Source organism: Mauremys mutica, chromosome 2 (genome assembly GCF_020497125.1).
Source record: "Mauremys mutica isolate MM-2020 ecotype Southern chromosome 2, ASM2049712v1, whole genome shotgun sequence".
Taxonomy (NCBI): domain Eukaryota; kingdom Metazoa; phylum Chordata; order Testudines; family Geoemydidae; genus Mauremys; species Mauremys mutica.
Genome location: NC_059073.1, coordinates 183,771,441 through 183,792,344, shown reverse-complemented (window position 1 = coordinate 183,792,344; position 20,904 = coordinate 183,771,441). Strand labels below are relative to the sequence as shown.

Here is a 20,904-nt window from a genome sequence, read left to right as displayed (position 1 = left end):
AGCGTGAAATGCTACCACCCTCATTTGATTGTTTTTCACAGAATCATAGAATATCTGGGTTGGAAGGGACCTCAGGAGGTCATCTAGTCCAGTGGTCCCCAACCTTTTCATCTGGTGGGCGCCAGACGAAGGACCGTGGCAGCGGTGGAGCACCCGTCGAAGTGCCGCCGAATTTCAGCGGCATTTCGGGGTGACGCCTCTCAATGATGTCACTTGTCAGCGGCAAGCGGCGTCATTGAGAGGCATCGCCGCCGAAACGCCGCAGAAATTCAGCGGCATTTTAGCAGATGCTCCACTGCTGGCCAGGACGCGGGCGCATTTAGATGCCCCGCGAGCGCCATGGTGCCCGCGGGCACCACGTTGGGGACCTCTGATCTAGTCCAACCACCTGCTCAAAGCAGGACCAACCCCCAACTAAATCATCCCAGCCAGGGCTTTGTCAAGCCTGACCTTAAAAACCTCGAAGGAAGGAGATTCCACCACCTCCCTAGGTAACCCATTCCAGTGCTTCACCACCCTCCTAGTGAAAAAGTTTTTCCTAATATCCAACCTAAACCTCCCCCATTGTAACTTGAGACCATTACTCCTTGTTCTGTCATCTGCCACTACTGAGAACAGTTTAGATTCATCCTCTTTGGAAACCCCTTTCAGGTAGCTGAAAGCAGCTATCAAATCCCCCCTCATTATTCTCTTCTGCAGACTAAATAATCCCAGTTTCCTCAGCCTCTCCTCATAAATCATATGCTCCAGCCCCCTAATCATTTTTGTTGCCCTCTGCTGGACTCTTTCCAATTTTTCCACATCCTTCTTGTAGTGTGGGGCCCAAAACTGGACACAGTACTTCAGATGATGCCTCACCAATGTCGAATAGAGGGGAATGATCACGTCCCTCAATCTGCTGGCAATGCCCCTACTTATACAGCCCAAAATGCCATTAGCCTTCTTGGCAAAAAGGGCACACTGTTGACTCATATCCAGCTTCTTATCTATTGTAACCCCTAGCTCCTTTTCTGCAGAACTGCTGCCTAGCCACTCAGTCCCTAGTCTGTAGCAGTGCATGGGATTCTTCCATCCTAAGTGCAGGACTTGTCCTTGTTGAACCTCATCAGATTTCTTTTGGCCCAATCCTCTAATTTGTCTAGGTCCATCTGTATTCTATCCCTACCCTCCAGCATATCTACCACTCCTCCCAGTTAAGTGTTATCTGCAAACTTGCTGAGGGTGCAATCCACACCATCCTCCAGATCATTAATGAAGATATTGAACAAAACTGGCCCCAGGACCAACGCTTGGGTCACTCCGCTTGATACCGGCTGCCAACTAGACATGGAGCCATTGATCACTACTTGTTGAGCCTGACGATCTAGCCAGCTTTCTAACCACCTTATAGTACATTCACCCAGCTCATACTTCTTTAACTTGCTGGCAAGAATACTGTGGGAGACCGTATCACAAGCTTTGCTAAAGTCAAGAAACAACACATCCACTGCTTTCCCCTCATCCACAGAGCCAGTTATCTCATTGTAGAAGGCAATTAGGTTAGTCAGGCATGCCTTGCCCTTCGTGAATCCATGCTGACTGTTCCTGATCACTTTTCTCTCCTCGAAGTGCTTCAAAACTGATTCCTTGAGGACCTGCTCCATGATTTTTCCAGGGACTGAGGTGAGCCTGTAGTTCCTCAGATCCTCCTCCTTCCCCTTTTTTAAAGAGGGGCACTACATTAGCCTTTTTCCAGTCATCCAGGACCTCCCCCGATCGCCATGAATTTTCAAAGATAATGGCCAATGGCTCTGCAATCACATCTACCAACTCCTTCAGCACCCTCGGATGCAGTGCATCCGGGCCCATGGACTTGTGCTTGTCCAGCTTTTCTAAATAGTCCTGAACCACTTCTTTCTCCACAGAGGGCTGGTCACCTCCTCCCCATACTGTGCTGCCCAGTGCAGTAGTCTGGGAGCTGACCTTGTTTGTGACGACAGAGGCAAAAAAGCATTGAGCACATTAGCTTTTTCCACATCCTCTGTCACTAGGTTGCCTCCCCCATTCAGTAAGGGGCCCACACTTTCCCTGACCACCTTCTTGTTGCTAACATACCTGTAGAAATCCTTCTTGTCACTCTTAACATCCCTTGCTAGCTGCAACTCCAAGTGTGATTTGGCCTTCCTGATTTCACTCCTGCAAACCTGAGCAATATTTTTATACTCCTCCCTGGTCATTTGTCCAATCTCCCACTTCTTGTAAGCTTCTTTTTTGTGTTTAAGATCAGCAAGGATTTCACTGTTAGGCCAAGCTGGTCGCCTGCCATATTTACTATTCTTTCTACACATCGGGATGGTTTGTTCCTGCAACCTCAATAAGGATTCTTTAAAATACAGCCAGCTGTCCTGGACTTCTTTGTCCCTCATGTTATTCTCCCAGGGGATCCTGCCCATCAGTTCCCTGTGGGAGTCAAAGTCTGCTTTTCTGAAGTCCAGGATCCATATTCTGCCACTCTCCTTTTTTCCTTGTGTCAGGATCCTGAACTCGACCATCTCATGGTCACTGCCTCCCAGGTTCCCATCCACTTTTGCTTCCCCTACTAATTCTTCCCTGTTTATGAGCAGCAGGTCAAGAAGAGCTCTGCCCCTAGCTGGTTCCTCCAGCACTTGCACCAGGAAATTGTCCCCTACACTTTCCAAAAACTTCCTGGATTGTCTGTGCACCTCTGTATTGCTCTTCCAGCAGATATTGGGGTGATTGAAGTTCCCCATGAGAACCAAGAGCTGTAATCTAGTAACTTCTGTTAGTTGCCAGAAGAAAGCCTCATCTACCTCATCCCCCTCGTCTGGTGGCCTATAGAAGACTCCCACCACGACATCACACTTGTTGCTCACACTTCTAAACTTAATCCAGAAACTCTCAGGTTTTTCTGCAGTTTCATAGTGGAGCTCTGAGCAGTCATACTGCTCTCTTACATACAATGCGACTCCCCCACATTTTCTGCCCTGCCTGTCCTTCCTGAACAGTTTATATCCATCCATGACAGTACTCCAGTCATGTGAGTTATCCCACCAAGTCTCTGTTATTCCAATCACATCATAATTCCTTGACTGTGCCAGGACTTCCAGTTCTCCTTGCTTGTTTCCCAGGCTTCTTGCATTTGCATATAGGCACTTAAGATAAAGCAGGACAATCAGCAAGTTCTCAGTATAAGGCAGGAGTCCTCCCCTCTTGTGCTCTCCTGCTTCCTCCTGGTATCCCACTTCCCCACGTACCTCAAGGCTTTGGTCTCCTTCCCCCAGTGAACCTAGTTTAAAGCCCTCCTCACTAGGTTAGCCAGTGTGCTTGCGAAGATGCTCTTCCCTCTCTTCGTTAGGTGGAGCCCATGTCTGCCTAGCACTCCTCCTTCTTGGAACACTATCCCATGGTCAAGAATCCAAAGCCTTCTCTCCGACACCACCAGTGTAGCATTTGTTGATTTCCACGATTCAACGGTCTCTACCTGTGCCTTTTCCTTCCACAGGGAGGATGGAAGAGACCACCACTTGTACCTCAAACTCCTTTATCTTCCCAGAGCCACATAGTCTGCAGTGATCCGCTCAAGGTCATTCTTGACAGTATCATTCACACCAACTTTATATTGCCTTCGTCCATGTGTACAAAATTTATACAGTACAAGGCAGTAGTGAATCAGGCCCAGTGTATGTCCTTAGTTCACCTTTGGCAAGTGTATTCTGAGATGCAGCAGGGCATTTTATACATCACTGAAACTACCCAGCCCTTAGCCTCAAAAGTCTTTTTGTTCGTTTATTTCACCGGGACCTATGCCCCCTCCAGTTTGTGACCACCAAAACCTTGCTTGCTCACTTCATCAACCCAAAACCAGTCACGTACCACATGGGAGGTCAAGAATCTGGAGAAACTTTCCAGGAGCAGAACAACTCAACCTTGTGATTATATTGCTTTATGCAACTATTTTGTGAGTGCCCGGAAAGACTGCTGAAACCCATTGAAATGGCATAATAGTGGTGGTGCAGTTGCCTTGTGAACCTAAGCTACTGTGGTTTCCAGCTACGCTTTTGAACAACTGACTGAATCTCATAATTTAATCCACCCTGGTTTGTTTATTGATTGATTTATTGTATTTGGCATGAATGTTAATCAGTCTTGCACCTCTGTTTTCTGAGCCATATCTACAATTGTTAATGGAAAAATACTTGCCCATTTTACTTTGTCCCTTTGGCTTTTATCCTATGAAAAAATATCTGAAAACAAAAACAAAAATACTGCTTCTAGCTGGAGCAACATACTGAACTGTAGTTATCTATTGAACTGCAAACACAAATGTAATACAGGAGACAGGAATTCTAACAACCACTACAAAAAAGATCCAGCTGAAACACTCACTCACTGACATGGCTTTGCTGAGCTTCCAACTGACACGCCTAAGTGGAGATACCATTTAGGTAATTTGGACAGACAAAATTAATGAGGAAAGTGCAAACCCCCGATCAGCCAATTGTCTCATTAAGCAGATTTTCATTGCCTGAAGATGTTTTAAATGCTGCTATCGTCCGCAAGTTTACTCACATGCATACTGCTCTCTAAAGGGAATGCAAGCAGCCGACTGTAATACAATGACAGTTCTAAAAGGCATGTTAAAACCAATCTTTGTTTTAGGGCTTGAAACTAATTAGATGACATTATGATTTCAGTCACATTAGATTTACCCATTGTATTTCACTGTACAAACAAGGGGAAATGATACTTAAAGACCCAGCTGTCTTTTTTTTTTTTTTACATTCAACACATTACCACTCTCCGCAATTCAGTAGCCAGTAGTTGTGTCTGCATTCTCCAATGTAATCCTTACAGAGACAGGATTGTGGCCTGCTCTTCTGTCCCTGTGCAAGCTACCTGCATCGTGGGTCAAAGCAAGAGTGGGAGAGCAGCCTCTCCTGGGTATGTCTACACTGCAATGAAAAACCCGTGGCACTGAGTCTCAAAGCCTGGGTCAGCAGACTCAGGCTTTAGCAGGCACAGACAGGAGCACTGGCCTGCTCAACCCAGGGTTGAGTTCAATCCTTGAGGGGGCCATTTAGGGAACTGGGGTAAAAATCTGTCTGGAGATTGGTCCTGCTCTGAGCAGGGTGTTGGACTAGATGACCTTCTGAGGTCCCTTCCAACCCTAATCTTCTATGATTCTACAAATTTTGATATCCCTCACAGGGACTCAGAGCCTGGGCTCCAGCCCGAGCCTGAACATCTGCACTGCAATTTTTACAGCCCACAACATGAACCCCCCGTCAGTCGATCTGGGCCAGCTGCCGCCATGCCAATGGTCTTTTACTGCAGTGTAGACATACATTGTGGGGCCACTAATCCCTCTCTGTGCAGATGGGCAGAAGTGGGGAATGGGTAGAGTCTTGGTTCTGCCCACCTCGCCTCACTCATTCCTAACGTACTCATCAGCAAAACTGATCTGGGGCAAAGGAGGAAGTAACCTGCTACTGTTATAGAAGTAGTTGGAACAAGGGGGAGCTCTGGCTGGTCTGCCCTTGGGACGTACAGCTGCGCACTACCCCTTTATTTAGGTCAGCTAATGGTACAATCCAACCCATAACCGCTGACTTCAAAATACATTTGGAAACGTAAAAGTTGTCTGTCAATCTGCAGGAGTAACGACAGATCTTTCTGCTACAAAACCGCACCTTCCATACTAACAATTCCTGTACTCAGTAGTTGTTTAGCCAAAAATATTATATACATGAAATATGGTATCAAAGAATTGCCTCCTTGTACCTCCATGCTGCAAATTGATACATTTCTTTGTAATAAGGTATCCTCTCAGATAATAAATTCAGATTATAATGCTCTCAGGCATCTGTTTCAATTCATAATGGTTCTTTCAGGATGCATCAAAGGAAACGGAAGCTCAGTAGACTTCCATTCTCCTCTAAGCATTGTTCAAGCCTAATGTACTTAATTAAAACAATGATGCCCAGTAGCAAACACAAGGGAAGGAGACTAATGGAACAATCAGCATTTTGTTGTTATTGGAATACTTTTCCATTGCTTTTCCTCTTTTCATATTCGTGAAATTCTGGTTGCAATGAAGTCAATGGTTGTTTTGCCGTTGATGTCAATGGGTACATCTATACTGTGATAAAAGAACCATGGAACGGCTGCTACTGGCTTGGGTCAGCTGACTTGGTCTCACAGGGCTTGGGCTGCAGGGCCATGAAATTGCAGTATAGACATCCAGGCACTGGGTCCTTCCCCCCCATCGGGTTTCAGAGCTCAGGCTCCAGCCCAAGCCCAAGCCCAAGCCCAAACATCTACACGGTAATTTTATAGTCCTGCAGACCAAGCCCCACGAGCCCAAGTCAGCTTATCTGAGCCAGCTTCAGATCTTTTATCGCAGTGTAGATGTACCCAACTGTTGGCTGGGCTTGACATGAATAATTGGTCATGAGTGAGGCCTCATTTCTTGGGAGATAGGATTTGGGAGGTAAATGGATTCGCAGGCTGGAAACAGGCCATCTGTACTAGATAAGATAAGGGGGAACACCCAAGGAACCATTTACAATGGACAAGATATCAATGAATAAAATAAGCCTGGAACATAAGATGAGGTGAAGAGTAAATCGTGCACAGACAGTGTGTGCTGTACATGTATTGGTTCCTAGAATGTGACCACACAAATCCCAAAACATGTGATGCAATGTATAGTAAAGGCAAGGTATTGTAAAAACGTATATAAAAGAAGAGGTTTGCTGTGTAACTTGGGATGTGTGGTATGCCCTATACTCACCCCGTATACAAAAGTCTGAACAACCTCAGTGTAGCATTGCTGCATGCCAAATAAAGGAACCTGAGTGACATGACTGAGTTGAACTGAGTTCTTGGGAAACCGAGTGGAAGAGGTCCCAGGGGAATCCCAAGACCAGTAAGATAAGATTTCACCCATCTATAATTTAAAAAAATAAATACAAAAATCTACATAAAATAATAATATAGGTCTCATGTAAAGCAGATATTCAGTGTTAAGGTTGCCATGCCATCCTGGACTCATTCAGTGGTATAGACACAAGGACCAGTTGTGCCCCCTCAGTCACATTGACTGGTGCCTTACTTCCTGAATAGTCTAATTAAAAGAAAAGGAGATACTTTGCTACTCAGAGTGTAAGGTACTACTTAGTGTGAGTAGTAAGGTTCTAGTGCATGAAGTGCTGTCAATAAAGATAGGTTCTTTGTGTTCTTTAGGAACCATATTTGCTTAGTTTATGACATGTAACCCCTTTGGGGTTTAGAGAGCATGGCCCCTTTAAATCTTTTTCCTAGCGGGGAGGGGGAGCAGTAAAAGAAAGGAGTGTGGCTCTGGAGCTCTGAGGGAGAGAAGGGCTGCAGTCCCCAGACCCTCACAAAGTGAAGCAGCAGAGAACCTGCCTGAAGCCTGGGAAGGCCAGGGCGGCCGATTGGGGACACCCCAGGGCAGGAGCCAGGAGGAGCCCTGTGCCAGGGAGGAATCGCCCGAGAAGGACAGGCCATAGCTGGACCCAGTATCATTGCTGCTCAGAGCTGCGTGGGGCTGTGAGCACTGGGGCTTGTGACTGCATTGGGAACAAGGAGAGAGGCTGTAGCTAGTTAAGTGGGGAGGTGGTCGCTCTGGGTGGCTTTGCAGAGAGCGGCAGAAGAGGGCACCGGAGTGGTCTGCTGGGGAAAGTTCACTGGCGCCGAAGACGACCAGGAGCACCCAAGGAGCACCCTGGACTGGAACTTTGCTCAGGACTCCTGAACTCTGTGTGCAGACAGATTGCTCGGTGTCTGCCCCTCCAGACTGTGCTACCGCTGGGCCTGTGGGGCCTTGGTTTGGATGCAGCCCTGTTCTACTGCTCCCCCTATATTGCCCCTTGTTGTTTTTCTCCTCTCATCCCTCTGTCAATAAATATCTCCCTTTGTTATATCCATTGTACTTTTCCTGTGGGTGGGTGTGTTCACTCTGGGGGGGTTGGAACAGGTGCCCCTGAGGTGGAAGGGATTTCTCCTGCTGCCTTCCTGCGCGCGCCTTCTCTTGGCCAGAGCTGCCTGCAGAGCAGACTCCATCTGGGCCACGAGGGCGCTAAAGTTACAGACAAAACACAAGATTTAAAACTATCAGCACTGTAGAGCCCATATACTGTCAGGCTGTAAAAATGCAAGCTGTACTCCACTCTATTTTGTGCTTACGCATAATAAACAAAATTGTCTGTTAAGTTTCCAGAACCCTTAGTGCTTACAATGGTGAATGAAGCATAACAATAGCAACTGTATTCAGACCCTGTGCCAGGTTGGCAGTTATTAAAATCCCATTTTGATATGTAAACTCAGCACATTCAATGTGGAAGTCATTAAGAAGTATATATAGATACAGTTCTGGCAACCCTTGTAATTTCATTGTGAGTCTCATTATGTTTGGTGTTCTTCTGAAAGCCTCAGCTGCCGGATTCATGTGAATACAGGAGAATATCAGCTGTCATGTTTTTAGAAAAGTAATCTAGTTTGAAAATGTGAGCTGAGTGCACTCTGTAAGGTCAGAAAGCAGAAGACAAAGTGACTCCCAAAGATATTAGTAAAAAAAGAACCACACCTCATGATTTTCAAGACAGGATCATGATTTTTGAATGGGTGGGTGTGGAAATACTGGAGATATACTACACCAAAGTGCTATTTTTTTTTTAAAAGTCACTATTACAAATGCCCCCCTTTTGAGTAACTGATGGCACTTTTGTTTTCCATCACCAGCTTCATCAGTGCTGTTTGTTAATAGCATGGGTTCACTATATTACCCGGCATTATTTTGCATTTTGTATTCTTTCGGTCCTATTGTTGTTTTGAGTTTGTTTTTTTCTACTTTAAATTTAAGGGGATTCAATCCTTCTTCTCTATTCTGAAAACTTCATATGTTGTTTGGAACCAAAGAAGGATAAAAACAGCAACGTCTATAACTTTACCCCTCCCCCAATTTATTTTGAATACGTGTCTTAGCCTATTAAGCTAATCTTTAATATGTTTATTTCTCTGAATCCTTCTTAAGCGTAAAGTGCATATCTTCACTAGGAAAAAAATATGTTTTCTTAACTCATGTTAGCTAACGGACAGTAGCAAACACGAGGTAAGGGCCTAGAGAAGACAAGGCAGTTTGTCGTTTTCACATGAGTTAGCAGACTGTGAGGGAAGCTGGGGTTTATCAGCCTGGTAGCTACAAATCACCTTGTCTTCACTAGGTTCTTAAACCATATCAGTTTCCACAGGTTAGCCAATACAAATTAAGAACACACCTTATTTTCTAGGGAAGACAAGGCCCATCTGAACACATCCTGCTCCTTATTCAGCACAGAGATGCATCAGATCAGAGAAGAACCTCAGAAACACCAGTCAACTGTTTATCTTTTCTCACCAGTCAGGGGTCATTTTCAACTGCAGTAGCTACAGGCTTTGCTGCCTTGTAAGGGACAGGCAGCTGCACAGCTTTAGTGTAAGTAACGTCACTGGTGAACAGTCAGTACTTAGTGGTCTGCAGCAGTGAGAAACTGAAGAAGAGATGTTTGCAAGGAAACAGAAACAGAAGAGAGAAAGGAAATTAAAATATATTTATGCCTGCAATATTCCTCTTCACCCTGAAGGCTAAAGATAATCTCACTGGTGACAAAGAGACCAACAGGCATCACAAAACTGATTTATGTTGCTCACCAAAAGAATGGACAGTAATCATCACATCAACTGGATTTGTTCTGCCCCTTTTCCTAAACCATTCTTCATTCCCATGAGATGGAGTTTGCTGTAGCAGACAATCAAATTAACTCCTAACCACTGAACCTAATTTGATCCAGTTATTTCATAAAATTCACCTTTGTTTGATACCAAGCATGACAAATTTCAGCCCCAAAGCAATTTGCTTGAAAAGGGAATTAACAACTAGAAAAGACAGGTTCAAATGAGTTGTCAATTTAAAATATAAATTTAGAGATTTTGAGGCCACATTGGTGCCATTATGGTCATCTAGTCTGACTTCCTGAATAATATAGGCCATAGAACTGCACCAATTGATTCCTGCATTGAGCTTCGTAACTAGTAATTTGCAGCCAGCATATTATTTGTGTGTGTTGTATCTCTCTCATACCCCAGGTCTGTCTTGTCTATTTAGAATGAAAGCTCTTCAGGGCAGAAACTATTATATGTTTGTACAGCACCTAGCATAATGCCTGATCTTGGTAGGCCCCCTAGGCACTACTTTAATAAATATGAACAATATTCAAAAGATAGCCAGTCTTAATTTAATGACTCCAGGCAATGGAGAATTTCCATTGGTAAGTTATTCCAATAAGTTATTGCCTTATTTCCAGTTGGAGTGTTTCTAATAAGGCTATTGGAAAAATTTTCTTCAAAGTTTTTTTTTTTTTTAACTTGTTTTTCTTCAAAAAAGTGTCTGTGTTGTGATTGTATTTAAAAAAAAAACACCACCACAAAACTAAAAAGGTTTTGATTTTCAGCTGAAAACTCAAAATATTTCAGCTTTGGAAATGTCACCAGAGTGCCACATGGAGTTACAGTTTATTTGGCTCAAGTCCCCAGCCTCTTGTATGGGCTGGGATCACCCAATGAACTTCATTGCCCATGATGCACTATGGACACATGACTCCCAGGATGCATGCCCTCCCCTTACCCAAAAGGGAACCCAGTCTACAGAGGAGAGAGCAGGAGGCACACAAACTACAACTCCCATGAGGCACAGCAGCAGCATTTTTGAATTAACATATTCTGGTTTTCAGTCAGAACATTTCAGATTTGATTTTTCACCAAGAAGTCAATTTTTTTCACAGGGAAAAAAAATAAACACACATTTGCTGACCAGCTCAAACTTCTAACTTCTACTTCTAGCCATTGGAACTTGTTATGCCCTTGTCTGCATAAATAGGGGTCCTTCTAGTATCAGGTATTTCCTCCTTGTGTGTATACTTCTAGACAGTAATCAAGACGCTTCTTAACCTTCTTTGCTTATGCTTTGATCCTGTGCTGAAATACCATCGATGTAGAAGACTCTGTATGAAACTAACCAAGTCATTTAATTAGGTTCCTCCTTGAACTGAGAGTCAGAAATCTCTCCAAACACTACTTCCTCTCTCAACCACTTTACTCATTAAGGGCCTGATTCTTCATCTCTAATTCAATGCCAACATTTCCATTGATTTCAGTGGGTTCAGGATTGAGCCTTAAAGGGCCTGATGCTGCAAGACTTGTCATATGCACAACTCCACTGGCTTCAACTAGAGTTCTGAAGTTAATAGCTATAGGATGAGGCACCAGGTTCTACGGTTCTATCATGTAAACCTATGCCAAGGTAGTTCTAAAACATAACACACTCTTATGTGAAGAAAAAAGTATTTTAAAAATCATATATTCTACGCTACCTAGCTGAGTAACCCATCAAAGCTAAAACAGAACAATGGCACAGCTGAAGTAGCTTTAACATGGTTTAAATAAAAGACATAAAATCCTATGTCATTTGATAGTGTTGATCTCTATTCTTTCTCCCCACAACCTACTGTCATTCAGCTACCATGCTGTAAATATTTCAAATACATACAGTACATGCACAGTGAATAATACACCTTAAAAGGAATGGGGCAAATGAATTATATTGAGAAATATATAAACATACACACACTAAGCCTTTATTTCCTACTTTCAGCTGAATTGAATTTCAAAGGGAAAGTGGAAGGAAATATTTAAGGACCAATAAGAAAATGGTGGGAGATAAATAAGTGAAACAGTTGCAGGCAAATATGTTGGGTTGAATTAATGATGAAGTAACATCAGCTGCTGAATATCAAGTAACAAAAAGGAGCTTTCTGACATACACTACAATATTATACCTTGTTTATATTGATGTGCAGAGCTGGCCATGGTCCAACTACCTTCACAGTCTCCACTTCCATCTTCTTCAGATGGGAAGAAGTGTTATCATAAAGGAGGGGAAGTCCTGAGCTCAATTCTAAAAAGAGGCCCAAAAGAAAGAAAGAAAAAAATAAAATCTCAAGGAAAACTACAAGAGCATCGCAGATCAAAACACTCAGCTGCAATTGAGAAAATACTGTCAAAAGCTTTATATGCTTTTTATTTTCTATAATACCCTCTAAGAAGTTTTAAAATGCATTTATTGGGTCATTTTCTCTTTTCTATTTAGCAAACAATCTTCTTCCAAATTCTAATGTGACTTAAACCAACTTCGGACCTGATTCCGAGTGTCTCAAGATGAGTAGCAACTGAGTCCATGAGTGTTCCCATCGACTCCACTGGCATGACTTTGAACAAAGATGCCACCTATGTGTAAGGGTATCAGAGTCTGGCTTTTTTGGCTCCTATAGCAGACTTTCGTCTCTGAACACCAGTCTCTCAGATTGTCATCAGGAATTCGTCCAGCTCACTCAACAGTTTTTTAATTACTCACTATGCAGAAAGAAAATACAACATTTTTGAGTGAGCCTCCTGTCAATATTGACCTATTAAACCACCTTAGGGATGGAGTGGCAGATAATTATTTAGAAATATAAAAATATTATTTGTTTTATTAAATGTCATTAAATGAGTCCTTAACTTTTTCTGTATTTCCTTTTCTCAGTGAGGCTAGTTAATAAGTAAATGTAGTTTGGACCCATTCTTCAGACTCTAGGGGTCTGATCCAAAGCCCCTTGAAATCAATAGAAAGCCTCCCATTGACTTCAGTCTGGTTAGGATCAAGTTATTAAATAGTCCTAATGAAGATAAGTACTGCTCATGTGGGGCCTAATTCAGTAATTGTTTAAGCATGAGCTTAAATCCATCCCTACTCAGCAAAGCGCTTAAGCACATACTTAACTTTAAACACATGCTTTGCTGAGTAGGGATGGATAGCTGAAGTGAAGACCAGAGGGTGAATCCAACTCCCACTGAAGTAAGTAAGAGTGTTTCTGGGGATTGGGCCCTTGAGCAACTGTTCCCAGGGTTGGGCTCCTTGTATTTCTGTTATCTTGCTTGATACAATCAGTGATGACACAGTCCAGAATTTCTGACATCACATTTTCTTCCCCAGTGATAAAGCTGTGAACTAAGAAATCACACTGTGGTACTTAGTGAATAAATTAGTGCAGCTTCTTAGATAAGCCAGGATGATTTTGTATAAACAGATTCATTTTAAGTTCTGGTTGGGAAAGAAAATACTGAAAAAGTACACAATTTAAATGGGTTTAAGTCAAATGTAATTTGTACAGTTTACTAGATTAATGTAATGAACCAGTCATGCAATGTACCAGAAATCAAAACAGTTACATTAACTTAGTTTTCACTGTTCAACTTGCAAATAGTCATACAAAACAAACCTATAAATAAACCCTAAAAAAAATTCTTTACAGTGCTAATGTTAAGTTTAAAAAAAATCAAATCTTTCTCTTAAAACCCAAAATAACCTTTAAAAAATTAGTTTACTTAAAATGCAGTTGTACTCTGAAATTAATTCTGTTAAAATGACATAACATTCTATGTTCATTGTCTCTTGCTGATTTCCATATCAAGTGTACTCAGTTTCTAAACGAGTGGATGTTTTTTTCTAACTGCAAACCTAGCCTGGATCTGAGAGCCAAGCTGGGTCCTTTCTCCCTCCCTTACCATCTCCTTTAAAAGACTCTGCAGGATAAACTATGTTCTCAGTGACAGCTGTGCAACGCCATTATCTTCATATCATGGCCAAGGTGATCTCTATACTGTCTCAGCTGCCTTCAATGGGTTTGCACAGTTATAATTAATTGGCAATCAATAAAAAATTCTGCTGTACAAGTATCTTCTGTGTGTTCCATTCTATGCATCCGATGAAGTGGGTTTTAGCCCATGAAAGCTTATGCTCAAATAAATGTGTTAGTCCCTAAAGTGCCACAAGTACTCCTGTTCTTTTTACACATTTGAATAGAATCCTACTTCCTCTTTCTGAGCTGTGTTGGCGCTGCAGGGTTAACAGCTGTATAATATAGTAAAACTTTATTTTTGTCACTTAAGTCAGCAGATGCAATTCTGAATACACACAGGAAGCAGATCTGCTGCTTAAGAAAGTATCATCTCTCCATAGGTACCTTTTACAGAAGAACTACATCTTAAATATAATAATTAATAATGAAATCTGTTGCTGAATTATTATCACAAAACTTGTTCAAATTTAAGATTGGTTTCTGAGCAGTTGGACGACACTTTCATAACTAAACCACACTGAGAATCTGAAAACCAGGCAAATTTTGACTGGTTTTGTTTGCTGTAACATGTCCCATACTCTATTCACAAACATTGAAAGACAGCCTAGTTTGAATATTCAATACTCTCAAGCCCACTCCTCATGTCTTGCTGGAGAGGATGGTGGAATTTTGTATTTCATTTGAAACCATGTAAGATGGAAGAGGGGTTGATGATTTCAGCCTGGATGCAGGCAAATCTGGATAGATTAGGCTGACTTTTGTGTCACATGACATGAACTCCAAAATAAAAGCTCAGGGTTAAGTGAGTCCACATGACCTGAAACAAGCAAAAAGGGAGAGGCCTCAGCCATTTCAAGAGACAGCAAGATTAAAAGATGTGACCTGTGAGGTCCCATTGTCCTCACCTCCACAGAGAAACCTCCAATATATTCTTCCATTAGTAGAGACACCACACCATGCTTCCCCACCCATCCCCACTCACTCTTGCATTCACATGCACACTGTGCCCTTGAGACGCTCAGCAAATTAGCCACCACTCTATTCCTTGAGGCACTTTCCTTACAGACACCCCAACCGTTCATTCTACCCCCTTTCAGATACCAGTCCCCACGTCATTTCATTCCCTGGCATCATACACACCAGTATTACCATTTTCTTCCTCTCTGCACATTAATTCTTCCTCTTATGAACTGTCCTGGGACTCTGGTAGAAAGCCAGAATGCTTCTTTTAGTTCCCTGATGGGTAAGATCAGCCTTTTCCTCAGACCCATCACAAGACTCAATATTCTTAGTTGAAATAATGTAAGTAGGAATTTGAAGAATCCAATTAAAAAAATTAATCAGATCCTGAAACTGTCTTGGATTCTTAATTTACAGCTTTGTAGCTGCCACTCTGTGTTTGGGGGAAAATATTGCCAAATTTATCCCAGCAGAGAGTTTTAAAAGCCAAATCAATCAAATTCTGTGTTACAGGATAGGGCTAGCTGTCACAGGGTGACACTGGCCTTTTAAGATGGAGCAGGGCCAGCATGCCTGTGGCTGGGCAACTGACCGCCAGCTGAGCTTTAAAAGAGAGGGCTTAGAAAGAGACCCACCCCCAGTAAGGGGGAGCTGAATGAGTCAGGCTGAGAGCCTGGAAAGGTTCAGACTGAGGGGCCGTGGGGCTCTCACTGGGAACAGGGAGCTTTGGAGAGCTAGGATAGCCAATGCTAGCTGGGAGTGGTGGCAAACGGAACCTAAGTACTAAAGTCGGAGAAAGCCCTGATAACTGTAGCCCTGGGCAAACTGCCGTGCCAGAATACACTCATGTATTCACACCCTGCACACTACTGTAATAATCTTTTGCACAAAATATGCCTTGTAAGGTATCATTTGAAAACTCATAATTTGCTGGTCAGTATTGTCCTGGTGAAATATGTGTGGAAACATTGTATGTGAAGTTACAAGATTCCCCTCTATGATGTTATTAACACATGTTCCAAACCCCACAGCCCTGCCCAGGCAGAAGTCAGGACTGTCCTAAACAAAGGAAGGAATGTGTGCTTGCCTTAACTTGCATCTAAGCAGTAAACAGTCATCATGTGGGGAGGGGAAACAAAGGAAGTTCAAACAGGTGGAAAAAAAACCCAGCAGGGAATATCCTTCCACACAGCCTCTGTCTCCTGGGTCTCAGCTGGAAACATTTTTCAAGAAGGGAACTGAAACTATAAAAAGGAGGGACAAACACCCCAAGGCACCCCTCACTCTCTTTCTGCTCATCACATTCACTGTACTTGAAAAGACAAAGGAAGCAGCCGTTGGACTCTGGAGGACTAGTCCAGACCTGAGAGTTTGGTCAATAATCTGTTGGACCATGTGGTGAGAAACTTTGCTCTACATTTAATATAGTTTGTTAAGTTAGGCATTAGTAAATGTTTCATCTTTATTTTTCTTGTCACCATTTCTGACTTTTATGCCTCATTACTTAAAATTGCACTTAAAATCTCTCTCTTTGTAGTTAATAATCTTGTTTTACTGTTTTATCTAATACAAGGTGTTCAATTTGAAATGTCTGGGTAACTCCAGTTGGGGTAACAAGTTGTGTGCATATTACTTCCTTAAAGGAATAACAGACTTAACATATTTGTATTGTCCAGGAGAGGGCTGGGCAGTACATGACAGACAGTTTGTGGGGAAGATCTTGGACTGTGGGTATGTTGGGGTCACCCTGCAGCATAACCAAGGCTGGTAAGAGCCAAGGTGTGGCTGGCTGGCTGCACCACACAGGCATAGCTGGGAATGACTTACATACTGGAGGCTACAGCAGTAAAGCATTGTAAAGGGCACCCCAGGTTACAGGGCAGGAGTGACACAGCTACTTATTAGTCTAGATTGTGCTCTGGTATGTAACAGTTGCATAACTATGTTTTTGTTGATTTGACCTAAGCTGGGACAATAAAACTGTATAAAAGAGTCTGTGGGCAGGGTAGTGGGTTCTTAGCAAGCTGGGGAGAAGCCCTCCCTTGTTACAGTGGCCTTTCAAGGGGAGTAGGATACAGTCCCACCTGTGCTAGTTGTTATCTGACTCTTGGATTTGGGTATGGGGCAGTGGGGTTGGGTCAGCTGACCAGGCATCGTATGATGGCAGCCTGGGGGCAATGCTTCCCATAAGGAACAGCCTGCTCAGAGAAATCTGCAGAGACTCCACAATCTCTAAAACACTCCAGTTGGATAGAGTTGGTAGGTTGGCACCAAGATCCGCCATGCAAAAGACAAGTAGTGCCCTTTTCTGTTCCAGCAGAGCAAGCTTGTTGAAAGTGGTGCTTCACTGAGTCTCATTTCGAATCAGAGAAGTAACAGCCAGCACTAATTCCCTTTTTGTGTTGTGAGTTTGGAGATAGTGGAAGAGGAATGCTGTAACTGGCTGACCAACTGGGACCAAGTTGACTGTGACCAATTTGTCCAGTGAAGGTTGTTCTAACAATTCACCTAATTCACAAGGTGTCCACAAACCAACTTTAGATACGCAAATCAGTATATTTAAATCCTTATCTACCGTAGCACCATTATCTCCAAGTGCCAGGTGAACACTGTTTTTGCTGGTTGGGCAATTATCAAACATGTTCCCAAGTGCCCCTGAGATAGTGGTTCCAGTACATGTGCTGTTGAAAGCCTCCTAATGCAGTACATACAACGTGTAAAGTAGCCCTCTCTCAACTCCTTCACATTTCCAGGGTCCTGTGGTGCACTTGTTCATCTGATAAAATTTTCAGTGTAGCAGGGAGTCTGGGGCCAGAGTTGCTCCAAAGGCACATGGCCTCTGAGCACATGGCTTGGGCACCCCACAGAACTGCAAAGTATATAAGCTTATTTATCAGGGATATAAACTCTGACCCTATAATGGGTCAGGTGAGGAAGAACTCTGCCAGGAAGATTTGCTGCCTCAGAGCCCTCTTCCATGGGCTTTTGAGTGGGATGGAAAGATCTGAGTCTGGAGCAGCAACAGCTCCATTCAGCTGATAGAGCAGCACACTGATGGATGTAATCAACATCTCATTGGCAATGCTTTTAATTCATAAATGTTATATCATTCCAACTTCCTGCATGGTTGGTGTGCATTTAATGATGCATTAATTTCTTACAAAAATGGCCCCATTTTCAGAAACCTATCAGCTTAAGGGTTTGTCTACACACATACTATGTACCTCTTTAACTATATCATTTTGAAACAGGCGTAGTTAAAGCAGTAAAACCTCCTAATGTGGACGCAGTTATACTGATAGAAAGGTGCTTATACCACTATAGCCTTGTCCCACAAAACAGGGGCAGTACCAATTTAACTCTTTGGGTAAACAATCATACCCTTAACCAAATTAGGAGAAAAACTGTGTGTAGACCAGGCTTAAGTAAAGTGGGGAAAAATTACACTATCCCTAGGAACACCCACTGTATGTCATACATAGAAAAAACATCTTTGTTTTTAAAGTCAATGTCAGGATAAAATACCTGCAGGGTATACTGGGAGACTATATTATGCTGTGCATGCGGAAACAGTTTGCAAGCTATACTTACTTCTAACTGATTTTGAAAGAAAATCAAAATCCTGTTGACACATTTTTCTGTACTTTAGGGGAAAAATTAGCAATCACAAGGGTTGGAATAGTAAATATTGTAACAGAAACCTCACAGAAGCCATGTTGCATTTTTTTGTTCAACTGCTTGCATGAACTGACTGACTGTAAATTTAGATAGGCTGAGGCTTAACCCTCTCAGAGCTGGTTACAAATACTTAGTATAATGTGAATTATTCCTGATTTTTGCCATTTGCACATGTTCAGTAGAGGTGTGACAGTGACTTGAAGATTCCATCTGCATTGATCACGTTCCAGCCTCTAGCAACTTCTTGCAATTGCTTCTCCTTACGCTGGGGGGAGGCTGTAGAGCTGGACACTAGACCAGAGGGCAGGGAGACTGTCTGTCCTGTGCTCTTAGTGCTTTTCCTGCTCGTGCCCAGATACCATGAAGAAGAAAGCTGCTTGATTCAAATTAAAAGGGGTGAGGAGAAAAGTGGGAACCAGACACATGGACCGGCTGGGGGCACAGAAGAAGAGGAGGATAGAAAGGGCTATGCCTGTGACAATATATAAATAATAATAATGAAATACATCTTCCTGTGCAAGCATCTAACTCTATGACTAATCTAGTGGTTGTTCAGTTATGGAATTCAAATTAATTGCCAGATCCTGTAACCAAGCATTCAACAGCAGAGCCAGAAAATTATGAATCCTGATTAATTTGCATCAACCGTGAAATTTGAGAATAGAAAGTATGTTCTTCACTGAGAAAACCTGAAATGCAATATCTCCCCTTCTTTGATGCTGTTTCCTTGCCTGTGACAAATCTCATGCCAGAGTAATTACTGAAATTGTTACATTTAATAGACTTACTATTTGGATTTGGAACTCCAGAAACAATATCTTTGTTGTCAGGAACAATTACTCCATAATTAGAGTGGTGATGGTGATGCCGGTGGTGGTGGTGTTGATGCCTTCCAGACATTTTTGTGGTAAATGGTGCTCCACCATTTTCTTCAGTGTTGAACTGATGAAGGTCAGTGTTGTTCAAGTGGTAGCTGTGAAACAAATTCAATTCAAATTAGAATCTTTTAAAGTGACAAAGCAATTATGCTTTTGGGGAATTTACACTGCTTTTTTTGGACAACGTCGAGTTTTCAAGAAGGTTCTTTAAATTTTGTAAGCTAAGTATTCCACTCATTTAAGATTAATTCATTTCAATTTAACTGGGGAAAAAAAAAACCTGGCACATATTCTAACCCAACACTTTGCACCAATGAGAGGCTTGCATGCACGGCAAGATGGTAAGATTTTCATTTGTGAATTATTTTCTGCTTTAAATGCGAATGATGCTTCCCTAAAAAAATATGACATGACTCCAATTTAAGTGATATGCGGTCCGGAGCATGGATCTAAGGAAACATCAAAACCCGTCATATGGAGATTTGCATTTTCATTTGTGGTAGGAGAATGCCCAGGTCACACCACAGCAATTCATCCTCAGTGTGGTTTGACTTACTGAGAGAATCTAGAGAATGGGATCAGAGTAATTTCACACTACTGAGGTTGAATGAGCCTCTGGCAAAATGGTGAAAATGCTCTTTGGAAAAGTTTGACACATAATAGAAATAATAAAATTCTGAAAAAAAGTATCTTTAGTTGAGCATTTACTTGTGCCAACAATGAAATCACATTTGTGATGGTAAATAAAGTACAAATACATTTTGTACATATAAATATTTCTGTAAGAGAATAACAGCATGCAACAATTGTGCATGCAGAAATGAAGACCAGGTTGAGCTCTTAGTGAAAGTTTGTCCTTAATTCAGATACTAACATACACTTTCTTCAATAATTGTATAGGTACTATATAAAGCTATTACTTGAAATGGCTAAGGCAGATGTTGATTGCTTCTTAATTCCAGCAACCAAAAAACAGTAAGTGCTTTATACCACCTATGCAGATTAGTGCAAATAAAATGGAATATTATAAGTTTTAAAATAGTTGAAAAAGTATTCTGTATCATTTTATAAATGTATTAATATTCAAAATTGTAGCAGTTTTTGGAACACTAAATTAAAAAAGAAGAGAATATCCAGCCTATTTAGAACATATGAAGAGATACCATTTATCCACCTGCTGGTAGCTTACAACTAAAGAGAGAAAAACCTGAAAACATGTAGTAAAGACAAACTGAAGAATTAAAAGGAAAAATGAGCAGATTATTTCCAGCTAGACTGCATACTATGTAGAAAAAAAATTTGTTCACTGCAAACTGTCCACCCTCCCAAAGCAAAATTAACCAGTCATTTGCAAACAAACACTGTATTATTTCAAAAGCCGTGTCAAAGTGCACAACTTTGTACCTCTCCAATAACGATGGCCTTCTCAATACACTTTTCTAACTGTATGGGAGGCTCTGGCTGGTGGTAACTGACCAGCACTTCAATGTCAAAAGTTGGTTCATTGGGGTGGAGGTGGACCGCTGCATGTTTAAGGACAGTTGAAAGCCTCTTCTCACAAAGCAAGACATTGGAATGGACTGCCAGTAATGGCATCGTAGCTACCCTACTTTTCTTAAGTGACCAGGATAAACATGGCTCAGATCTACAAG

General features: G+C 42.1%; 1 protein-coding gene across 2 annotated transcripts in view; it reads right to left on the bottom strand.

Moving 5' to 3' along the window:
• The window catches only part of EPB41L4B (erythrocyte membrane protein band 4.1 like 4B), a 290,295-nt gene that overhangs the window by 100,301 nt on the left and 169,090 nt on the right, over window positions 1–20,904 (bottom strand). For both annotated transcript variants that reach the window (XM_045005334.1, XM_045005335.1), the window contains exons 16-17: window positions 19,163–19,347; window positions 11,895–12,013 (exon numbers count right to left, since the gene is read on the bottom strand). In XM_045005334.1, coding sequence (XP_044861269.1) covers window positions 11,895–12,013; window positions 19,163–19,347 — 304 coding nt within the window. The remainder of the gene's footprint in view (window positions 1–11,894; window positions 12,014–19,162; window positions 19,348–20,904) is intronic.